Source organism: Aspergillus luchuensis, chromosome 5 (assembly GCF_016861625.1).
Source record: "Aspergillus luchuensis IFO 4308 DNA, chromosome 5, nearly complete sequence".
NCBI lineage: Eukaryota > Fungi > Ascomycota > Eurotiomycetes > Eurotiales > Aspergillaceae > Aspergillus > Aspergillus luchuensis.
In genome coordinates this window covers 67,763-80,115 of record NC_054853.1, presented here as the reverse complement: position 1 = coordinate 80,115, position 12,353 = coordinate 67,763, and the positions used below count along the sequence as shown (strand labels likewise).

At 31.0% G+C, this 12,353-nt stretch overlaps 3 protein-coding genes across 3 annotated transcripts; 1 reads left to right on the top strand and 2 right to left on the bottom strand.

The window, feature by feature from the left end:
* Positions 1-45: 45 nt before the first annotated feature.
* Positions 46-825, bottom strand: AKAW2_50022S (YoaK family protein; the record flags this gene model as incomplete). The annotated part of the gene is made up of 1 exon (XM_041689794.1): positions 46-825. The coding sequence occupies one exon, from the start codon at positions 823-825 to the stop codon at positions 46-48; it is 780 nt and encodes a 259-aa protein (XP_041543443.1).
* Positions 826-1,279: 454 nt separating this feature from the next.
* AKAW2_50021A (uncharacterized protein) lies at positions 1,280-2,421 on the top strand (the record flags this gene model as incomplete). Its single annotated transcript, XM_041689793.1, has 2 exons — positions 1,280-1,491; positions 1,542-2,421. The coding sequence occupies 2 exons, from the start codon at positions 1,280-1,282 to the stop codon at positions 2,419-2,421; spliced, it is 1,092 nt and encodes a 363-aa protein (XP_041543442.1).
* A 986-nt stretch (positions 2,422-3,407) lies between these two features.
* Positions 3,408-4,393, bottom strand: AKAW2_50020S (MBL fold metallo-hydrolase; the record flags this gene model as incomplete). The annotated part of the gene is made up of 2 exons (XM_041689792.1): positions 3,408-3,820; positions 3,907-4,393. The coding sequence occupies 2 exons, from the start codon at positions 4,391-4,393 to the stop codon at positions 3,408-3,410; spliced, it is 900 nt and encodes a 299-aa protein (XP_041543441.1).
* Between the last annotated feature and the right edge of the window lie 7,960 nt (positions 4,394-12,353).

Here is a 12,353-nt window from a genome sequence, read left to right as displayed (position 1 = left end):
CTCCATGCTATGCAGGAGTAAGCTAATAGCGCAAGGATGAAGGAATCACTTGTGCAGTTTCTGTTCCAAGGATTTATTCCACAGCAACGAAACTGTCACCACAGCCTTCCCAACAGCACACCATAACAGCGCAAACGAAGAATTTACCCCCCGCTGCGCAAACGCGCCAACGAAGCATCCGGCGGTCAGCATCACCACGAACATCATCCGTCGATTGCGCAGTCGGTTATGTAGCTGCAACAAGCCCGGATCCACCACCACATCCACATATGCCGCCGTCACCATGGCCGTCGTGATCTCCGTAATCTTCAACGACCGACTCATCGCCACTTGCGCCCCCGACGAAAACGCTAAACACGCAATGACCCCCAACGCCGCAGCACCCTCCTGCTTCAGCGGTACGGCATACTGCACAATCATCGCAACGAACACTAGCACAGTCTGAATGACACTGCTCAGCAGCAGCCAGAGCCGACGCCGGACCCCGAACCGATTACCCAGCTGGCCCATGACCAGGCTCCCCGCGATGAACATTCCCAGGCTCATGCCGATGTTGGAAAGGCTGTAGGCGTCGTTGGCGAGGCCGGCCAGCCCGATTGCGATAAAAAGGGTGTTACCCGTTTGGTTGGAGGCGAAGCAAGTGTAGTCGGGCCATGTTGCGGCATCTTGGATGCCGGTTGCGAAGGACAGGAAGAGGAGTTGGGATTCGAGGAGGAGGTCTTCGCGGATTTCCTCGTTCAGGTAGGACCCAACACTGGAGAGTGTGAATTTCATTATGAGGGATACGGAGTTAGTGTATTTCGCTCGAATTGGCAGTACTATCATATCGGCTATTAACGTCCTGTGTTTATACTTGACCGTAAAGATCTGTCGGCCGGGAGCCGGGGACTATCGGGGGAGCAGAGTGATATATGGCGAGGAAAGTACTTTGATTCGTAGATGTAAACCGGCTTCTATTGACTTGCCCGAGATTGAACGCCGAATGACTGTACGGTAGACCAGATGTGGCAATTATCGACTTTGCAGACAGCGCGCATAAATTGAAATGCCAAAGATATTATTGGCTTTGACCGTTTAAAAATGATCCATAGTCCTACTCAAGGGAATCGATAGATCTTCGGACAGTAAGAAGAAGGCTATTCTCGTTTCACCACATCGGGCAATAGCCACCACAGTCCCCTCATTTCCCCGACACTTCGGTGATTGACTCGGGGAGGCGAACAAATTTCCGGGAGCGTCCATCGTCCATCGAATATAAACGCGACGGACCCGTGCATGGATGCATATGATTCTTTGCAAGTCACCATTTATGGTAACATTTGCCAATATGAGCACCATGACAGATCTACTGCCCTCAACCATCACAGGAGGCCTCTTTGGAGCGGCGCTTACCGTCTCAGGCGTCTATCTGCCGCCCACCATCATCTCACAAATGCAACTGCAGGACTTTCACATGCTCAGCGTCTTTCTCACTGCCAGCTCCACCAGCGCGTAAGTCAATCTCCTCTCAAACAACAAGATATCCAACTAAGCCCGTGCAGTGTAGCCATCTTCCTCTACGAACGCCTCATCCAACGCCCCCTCAGTCGCCGTCCCCCCTCGTCAATTGGCTGGCTCGGGGCGTACGACGGCAACGTCATCGGCGGCGCCATGGTTGGCGCAGGCATGACCCTCACCGGCGCCTGCCCCGGGACCGTTCTCGTGCAGGTTGGAACAGGCGTCTCATCCGGCCGCTACGTCCTGCTTGGCGGCCTCCTCGGCGGTCTCCTATACGCCAGTGTGGCTCGGGTTCTGGGCCGCCAGCCCGGTGCATCCTGCGCAGCGACAACCGGGAAAACCGACAATAGCCTCCCCTGGAAACTACGCATCAGCCCCAGAACTGCTATGATGGGCTTCCAGATGATGTGTTTCTCGCTCATTGTGGCGGTCAAGTATCTCGCGCCGCGACACGCACCCGCAGCCGTTGACCCGATCGTCGGCGGAATTCTCATCGGTCTTGCGCAGCTGGTGAGTCTTTTCATGACCAAGGCGCCTGTCGGCGTGTCGACGAGCTACGAGGATATCGGGCGGTGGGTATGGAGTTCCATCAACGGGGGCGCGAGTGTGGAACCAGTGCTGTCGAGGAAACAGAAGCCTGCGCTGCCGCTGACGAAGTCCGTTTGCTTTGCCGGGGGGATTCTCGTCAGTAGCTATCTGATCTCACGGATGGTGCCTGAGTTGGCAAGAGTGGATGCGCTGTCGATTGCGCCCCTGAGGGGGGTATTAGGGGGGTTGGTTATGGTGTTTGGCGCGCGGGTTGCCGGGGGCTGCACCAGCGGGCACGGCATCAGTGGGATGAGTATGCTGGGAACGAGCAGCATTATCACTGTGACGTCGATGTTTGCGGCAGGGATCGGGCTGGCGTTCGGGCTTGCTGCTTAATTACGCTCATCATGTATGGTGGTTGTTCTAGTAGATCTTCTTGTTTATATGGCTGTGTTCGATAGTTTTGACTCACACTTATTACTTCCCGGCACAATAGTGCCGTCGTTGCAAGCACCAACAGAATATATCATCAATATGTATTCTTATGTGTGTTCAATTCACTACGACCCCACCTTGGCAGAAGTGCGGCAGACAGCCGGCTCGGGATGTAATATTGACCGAGTAACTGACTGAGAAAATGTAGGAACATCTAGCACTGGGTACTCGGTAAAGAAGCTATCTTGCTTAAGCATAACCAGCATCGCGGGAAAATCCTCCACGTAGTGTTGTTGTATGATTATATCACACCATAAGGCGTTAATGCAGTGGCCTGTTAAACTTTATCATATTATGAAATAAGGTTATCCCTGATGGGATTATTATACACCACTTATTACAGTTTACCTAGTCCAGCACGTGAATTCTCTAGTAACATAGAGCTCGTCATCCTACACAGTCACCTACATTGGCTTAGTAGCAACTCAACTAGGTAACTAATCAACTAGGTTAGGTTACTTATCAGATAATCGTATAGAAAGGCTTACTTAGTGCACTCAAGTGTGCGGCGGCGGACAACTTCGGCGCGTATAGGCTGATACAGGACTTCATCTCGGCCAATCAAGAGTATACTCCGCGAGATCTCATTGAACCATGATTGCTGGGAAGTCAGCTCACTTCTTTTCTTACATGGAAAGATCTATAGGGAGCCTACAACGACGGCATGTTCATATAGCCCGGAACTTCATGTGGACGATGGTAATCAATTTTGACACACCAAAGCGACGCATCCCCAAGTCCCTGAGTCACAGCGCACAATTCGCACTTTACAGTAGTCAGAGTCAGGCTTATAGAAGACACAGCAAGATCAGCTGCCAGATCTCCCACTAACACATTACCATCCTTTCCAAGTATACGTACAAATTGACCAATTCCACTCTATATCCCTACCACTCCCCTCCTCCTACCTTCAACGGCAAATGCAGCAGTCTCTCCCCGTACCCTGCCGTCGGCCTCGGTAACCTTCCCGCCCGGATATTCACTTGCAGCGAGGGATACAGTAGCCTAGGTTCGCGGAGGGTGGCGTCGCGCTCCTGGCGGAGGGCAAGAAACTGGGCTTCCGTGACGGACTCGTTGACGTGCTTATTGCGGGTGCGGTGATCGCGGACAGTCAGCCAGGGGACCGGGTCCTTGCGGTCAGCGTGGGGATAGTCATGGCCCGTCCAAATCCTGGCGTGGTCGGGGAGGCGGAGGAGTTTCCGGGTGGACTGGAAAAGGCTCTGGGCGCTGCCATTAGGAAAGTCACAGCGGGCGGTACCAATGTCTGCATGAAAAATGGAGTCGCCGCAGAAGACGTTGTCTAGATATCCATTGCGGAAAGGAGACATCAGTGTGAGTCCGATTCGTCAACAAGAATGGGAAGCATAGGCCGGACCGTGGACGAACCTCCGATTTTATACCCCAGATGATCAGGAGTATGACCCGGCAGGTGCATAGCCACCGCCGTTAGGGACCCGATCCTAAACGCCTCGTCATCGTCCCAGAGCTTGTCGAAGGCCCCTTCATACTCCTCGGCGGGTATGCCAAACCGTTGCCCGAACAGTTGTTGCACCTGCACGATGCGCTTACCGATGCCGATGAGTGGCGATGTCCCTTGTTGTCTCTGGCTGAGGCGATGCGCCAGGTATGACGCCGCCGTGAGGTGGTCGGCATGCACATGGGTCTCAAGGATGTGGCTAACTGTATAGCCCTTGTCCCCAACCACAGCCAGTATCTCATCCGCGGTAGTGGTAGTCGCAGTTTGCGTGGCTGGGTCATAGTCGAGCACAGGGTCAATAATAACAGCAGTTGATGTAGAGCAATCGGCCACTATGTATTGCCAGGTCCCTGTCCCGCGTTCGAAGAGAGGGTGAATCGTTGGTTCCTGAGCCATGGCGGACAGATATGTGTACGGACTATCTGGTACTTTGGATTATTTTGGGTTAAAAACAAGCGTATAAGAGTTGGTATCACCAGGGGATGGAAAGCAGTACGTATTTATCTGTAACATCGGGCATCCACATCCACTCGGCGACTCGGCGAGGCGGCGAGGCGGCGTTAGCGCATACAGAGTCATGAACTCATGATGTCAGACAAACACGGATCTTGACCCCAATCAATGGAGGAAAATCATTTGGCCCGCCGATTTATAATAATATTTTCTAGGAATAGTTCTGCTATCTGTATTACTGTTATTATTAGTTTATTAAGTATAAAATAAATATATTTAGTAAGATAATTAGTAATGACTGTAATAGTATTATATCTCTTTAATATAAATAAAGGATTAATAAAGTTAATTATTATTTATTTTTATAATTATTATAGTATCTCCTGTACTTGTATTTATCTATAAAATTAATATTTTATAAAATTATTTCTAATGTATGTTTTATATTATTTAATATAACTATATACTTTTTATCTCAGATTTAAAATATGATAATTTCTAATAGTTAGTTCTATAGTTTTTTTTAAATATTTTTCAAATAGCCTGTTATAGTGCATGGCCATGATTTTTATTTTTATATTAATTAGAATAGAGATTAGTCTGTGGAAGTAAATTAATATTTTCTTATTAATAATAATCTTTTCTGATAATGGATGGAATAACCTAGCTATCGGGGCCTTGGACATTGAAATGATGTATTACAGCAGTTACAGGAGTTATAAGATTATTGATAATGGTTCTATACTTCTCTAATACCTATATAATACTGATTTCTTTATAATAAGCTATTAATTTTTTGTGATAGGATCTACTTGTCAGGGTAGAAAACCTGTTGACTAGGTAAGGAATCAACCACTAAATATAATAGATTGCTCTTCTAGTAGGGAAATCGTCACAATGGGACAACAGTCAAACGATGTCTGATAAGTTTCTAAATAGTATTATTTAATAGGGCTTTCCACGGGGAATATAGTAATATAATTTTCATTTCTTTATTTAATTGTTCTGTGGAGTTGTTATAAGTATTTAAAAATAATAATATATATTTTTAAATTTAATTAATATATATAATAGAAATTCAATCAGATTAGTATATATAATAGAAATTTAAATCAGGTTAATATGCTTTTCTACAGGCACTAAATCTAATTAAGTTTATTAAATATTATAAAAATAAATATTATAATTATAAATATTATTTTAATAAGTGTTATACTTATAAGCATTACTTTAATAAGTATTATATAAATTAATATATTAATATATTTATAGATTCTAAGAACCCTAACCCACTGGAAAAATTAAATTAAATATATTTATTATTTTAGTAATATTTATTATATCTAAGTTATATATTTTTAAAAGATATTTTTTCTTATACCACTAATATATAGTAATTTATATATATACTTATAATTAGTTATAAGTAAGTAGAGGTTATATTCTAGCCTATAAATTATAAAAATAATAATATTATAAAAATAAGATAAAAATTAAAAAAATAATATTATAATAATATAATTAAACCTGCGTAATTCTGCTAAGCTAATAAATAATAAAAAAAGATAATATTATAATTAATAGTTTTCTTATAATTCTTATATTTAAATAATATTTTTTCTAGAGAAAATACAAGGATTAATATATAAATTAATATTATTTTGATCTATAATACTATTTTTTTTAGTATATTTAATTTTTTTACTCTTTCTGTAGTTAGTAAGATATAAAAAAAATTATAAAAGAAATAAAAGAAAAGAAAAATAATCTATTATTATATTTTAATTTTTATAATTATATTAAGTTACTAGATAATAGAGTAGATAATAACTACTGTATTATAAAAAATCCTTATATTATAAAAATTATTTATTTTTTTAATATATTTTATTAGCTTATTTCTCTGTGTGGCTGCTGAGCTTATATTATAATAATTATTTTTAAATTTTTATAATTTTTACAGGGAATAGATAATTAGGTAGGTTATAGTATTTCTATAATACTAGAAATCTTTTTTTTATATCTGTAATTCAGCAGGAAATATTAAATAGTAGAATAAATTATAATAATTTATAGTATTGGGTCCTTATACTATATACTACAAAAATTCTTTATTTTTTTAATATACTTTATCCTCTTATCTCTTTGTACAGGCAGAGATTATAAAAAAAAATAATTTTATTATTATTTAAATCTCCGTGATTTCTGCAAGAAATGGATTATAGAATAAATAATAATATTTTTATAATAGTAAAAGCTCTTTTTTTCACTGCAGGAACTTTTTATTTTTTTTATATATTTTATTTTCTCGCCTCTTATATAAAAGATAATCTTATTATTATTTAAATCTCTATAATTTCTATAAGAAATAAATAATAGAGCAGGTCACAGAACTCTTGTAATACTGAAAAATCTTTTTTTATTTTTATAATTCTGCAGGAAATAAATTATAGAGTAGGTAATAATATTTTTATAATACTAGAAGATCTTCTTCTATCTTTATAAGTTCTATACGGAATAAATAGTTAAATAAATAATAATATTTCTATAATATTAAGAATTCTTTTTCTCACTGCAGGAATCCTCTGTTTTCTTGGTATAATTTATCAGCTTATCTCTTTATATAATAAGTAAGGTAGAATGCAGCAGAGATTATAAAAATAAAAAAAAAAGAAAAATAATTTTATTATTATTTAAATTTTTATAATTTTGCAGGAAATAGATTATAGAATAGACAGTAGTATTTTTATAATACTAAAAATCTTTTCTTTTATTACAGAAATCTTTTATCTTCTTGGTATACTTTATTTTCTTACTTTCTTATAAGAAAAATAATTCTATTATTATTTAAATCTCTGTAATTTCTGCAGGAAATAGATTATAAAATAAATAATAGTATTTCTGTAATATTAAGAGTTTTTCTTCTGATTATAAAAATTTTTTATTTTTTTTATATACTTCATTCTCTTGTCTTTTATATAAAAGATAATTTTATTATTACTTAAATCTCTATAATTTCTGCAGAAAATAAATAGTAGAACAGGTTGCAGAGCTTTTATAATACTGGGAGATCTTTTTCTATCTTTATAATTTTTACAGGAAATAGATTATGAAACAGGTAATAGTATTTTTATAATAATAAAAATTCTTTCTTTTACTGCAGGTACTTTCTATTTTTTTTATATATTTTATCAACTTGTCTTTTTATATAATAAGTAAAATAGAATATAACAGAGATTATAAAAAAAAAAAAAGTAATCTTATTATTACTTAAATTTCTATAATTCTGTAGAAAATGGATTATAGAGCAGATAATAATACTTTTATAATACTGGAAGATGTTTTTCTATTTCTGTAATTTCTATAGGAAATAGATTATAAAGTAGATAATAATATTTTTATAATATTAAGAGCTTTTTCTTTTACTACAGGAACTTTTTATTTTTTTTATATATTTTATCAGCTTATCTCTCTGCATGGTGGGTAAGATAAAATATAATAAAGATTATAAAAAAAAAAAGAAAAGAAAGATAATCTTATTAATATTTAAATTTCTGTAATTCTGCAGGAAACAGATTATAAAATAAATAATAATATTTTTATAATATTAAGAGCCTTTTCTCTTATTACAGGGGCTTTCTATTTTCTTAATATATTTTATTTTCTTATTTTTCACAAGAAAGATAATTCTATTATTATTTAAATCTCTGTGATTTTTACAGAAAATAAATAATTAAATAAATAACAATATTTCTGCAGTGCTGGAAGTTTTTTTTTTATTTTTATAATTCTATAAAGAACAGATTATGGAACAGATCATAATATTTCTATAATAATAAAAGTCTTTTCTTTTATTACAGAAGCTCTCTGTCTTTTTTATATATTTTATTTTTTTATCTCTTATAAGAAAAATAATTTTATTATTATTTAAACCTCCGCGATTTCTGCAGGAAATAAATGGTTGAGTGGGTAACAGTATTTTTATAATACTAGAAATTCTTTTTCTATCTTTGTGATTCTGCAGGGAACAGATCATAGAATAAATAATAATATTTCTGTAATAGTAGAAGCTCTTTCTTTTACTATAAGAATTTTTTATTTTTTTTATATATTTTATCTTTTTATCTCTCCGTGCGGGCAGAGGTTGTAGAAGAAAAAGAAAAAAAAATAATTTTATTATTATTTAAATCTTTATAATTTCTGCAGGGAATGGATGGTCGAGCAGGTAATAGTATTTTTATAATATTAAAAATTCTTTCTCTTATTACAGGAATTCTCTGTTCTTTTCATATGTTTTATCAGCTTGTCTCTCTGCGCGGCAGGTAAAACAAAATATAATAAAGATTATAAAAGATAGAAAAAAGAAGAAAAATAATTTTATTATTATTTAAATCTCTGTGATTCTGCAGGAAATAGATTATGAAATAAATAATAATATTTTTATAATATTAAGAGTTTTTTTTTTTACTACAGGAGCCTTCTACTTTTTTTATATATTTTATTAGCTTGTCTCTCCGTGCGGGTAGAGATTATAGAAAAAAAAAAGATAATCTTATTATTAGTTAAATTTCTGTGATTTCTGTAAAAAATAAATTATAAAATAGATAATAGTACTTCTGTAGTACTGAGAGTCTTCTTTTTTATTATAGAGACTCTCTATTTTCTTTATATATTTTATCAGCTTGTCTCTTCATGCAGGTAGAGATTATATATAAAAAAAAAAAAAGAAAGATAATCTTATTATTAATTAAATTTCTGTGATTTCTGCAGGGAATAAATCATGAAATAAATAATAGTATTTTTATAGTATTAAAAGTTTTTTCTCTTATTACAGAGACTCTTTATCTTCTTAATATATTTTATCAGTTTGTCTCTCCGTGCGGGTAAAAATTATAAAAAAAAAAGAAAAAAAGAAAAATAATCTTATTATTAATTAAATTTCTATAATTTCTGCAGAAAATAAATTATAGAATAGATAGCAGTACTTTTATAATACTAAGAGCTCTTTTTCTTATTATAAAGATCTTCTGTTTTCTTTATATACTTTATTCTCTTATCTTTTATAAAAAAGATAATTTTATTATTACTTAAATTTCTGTAATTTTTAATAGAAATAAATCATAGAGCAGGTAATAGTATTTTTATAATATTAAAAGCTTTCTCTCTTACCGCAGGAATTTTCTGCTTTTTTTATATGCTTTATTCTCTTATCCTTTATAAAAAAGATAATCTTATTATTACTTAAATCTCTATAATTTCTGTAAGAAATAGATTATAGAGCAGATAATAATACTTTTATAATACTAAGAATTTTTTCTTTTATTACAGGAGCTCTTTATTTTCTTTATATACTTTATTTTCTTATCTTTCTATACAGGTGGAGGTTGTAGAAGAAAAAAAAAAAAAGAAATATAATTTTATTATTATTTAAATTTCTATTATTTCTTATAAGAAATGGATAGTATATCAGGTAGAAGTATTTTTATAATATAAATAATATAATAAATAAAAATATTTCTATAGTATTAGAAGCTTTTATATTATATACTGTATATATTTTCTGTTTTTTTAATATATTTTATTCTTTTCCCTCTCTATATAGCTAGTAAGGTAGAAAGAAGAAAAGATAATAAAAAATTAAAAAAAATAATAAAAAATAAATTAAGTATAAAGATAATAAATAATATATAATTATATTATAATTAAGAAAGTTTTACAAAGTAAAAAAAGAGAAATAGATAGATAATAAAAAAAAAATAAAAAATAAAGAATAGATAAATATAGAAATATAATAAAAAAGAATAATATATTTAAATATTTAATATTTATAAAGCTAGAGAGAACTAGGATTAAAATAAAAATAAAAAAAATATTTTAATAAAAAAAATAATAAATAAAATTCTATATTTTATAATTATCTGCACTATACTGTATATAATAGATTTATTTTAATTTATTCTAGTTTTAGTTTTAGAGAGATTATAGTACTGTAGATAATACTAATTAAATATTAAATTATATTTTTTAAATCTAGATTTATTATTTATTTAACTTATTTATTTATTACTGATCAGTACACTAATATAAAAAAAATTATTTTCTTATTTTTTTAATATTTTAATATATTTATAGATAGTTAATTTTACTGAGCAGTTTAGCTATATTATTTTAGAATTATTAAATATTATAAAATTAAATATTATAAGTGGTTAATTCTACTAAGCAGCTTAATAATACTATATTAGAACTATTAAATATTATAAAATTAAATATTATAAATAATTAACTCTATTGAGCAGCTTGGCTATACTATATTAGAATTATTAAATATTATAAAGATTAAGTATTATAAATAATTAATCTTATTAAATAGCTTAGTAATACTATATTAGGATTATTAAGTATTATAAAATTAAATATTATAGATAATTAATTCTACTGAGTAGCTTAGTAATATTATATTAAGATTATTAAGTATTATAAGATTAAGTATTATAATGATTTAATAAAATTTATATTATATTTTTTATATTATTTATATATCCTATTCCACTGGGGTTGGTATATCATGTATGTGATTCCTTTAGGGTTTCTACAATTTATATGGGGCTGATTTCTTAGCATGGGGTATAATAATATTAATATTTAGAATATAGTATTTTTCTGTAATTTAATATCTAGATATCTTAAAATTAGATAATATATAGATATACTAATTAATCTTCAGAATCCTAAGTTATTAAAGAATTGAATAATTTTATGTAGTGTAATAAATATATAAAATTAATAAATTTTATTAAGATTTTATTTAAGATTTATAGATAATCCAGTTCTACTAGTATTATAATTATATATATTACTGTACTTATAGACATTGTATAAAGATAAATATATTATTTAATTATATATATATAATATTAAATAAATAATAATATTTTAACTATATATAAATATCTTATTATAAAAAGTATACTATTATCTAATTTTAATATAATCTAAAAAAAATTATAATATTAAATAATTATTATTTGTTTCCTACTCTTATCTTTAAATAAAATATCTGTTTATACCTGGATAGATAAAAAAGATTTTATAATAAAAATATTAATATTTAATTTTTTATTAAATAAGTATTATATGCAGAGTATCTATAATAAATAATATAATATAAATATAGAAATAATAAAATCTACTGTCTATTTTTATAATTTTTTTTATTTAATCTAAATATTTTTATTATCAGAAATATTACTATTCTAATTTAGAGAGTAATAAATACTAATATTTATATAATTTTAATATAGAACTTATATTAATATAAGATTATTAATAAATTATATCTATTTTTATTATTTTTCTACTACAGAAGACTATTTTTTTTAAAAAAATTTCTTCTATAATTAATTATTAGCTAATAAAAATATAATAAATATTATAATTTATTATTATTTATAGAATAATTATCTTAGACTTCTTTTAAAATAATATACTGGAATCTTTATTAAATATAGATAAAAATAAATATTTATATTTTTTAAATTATAATATAAAGATATCTCTGTCTTCAGATTAGAAAAAAATCTAGTTATAAAGATATTAGTTAAATTTAAAAAAAATATTAGTTTCTTATATAGATAAATATTATAGTAATATTTATTAATATAATATTAATTATCTAGTCTGAAAACTTATTATTAGAATATTCTAATAAATTACTTAATAATTCAGCCAGTAGCTTTTATAATAAATATTAATTTCTAGTAATATTATCTATATAAATCTTATTTAGAGATAAATTATAAAACTACTTATATTAAAATTATATATATTTATTAATTATCTGCTAGTAAGTATTTTCTAATTTTTATTAATAATAAAATTATCAATATCTGTTTCTTTATTA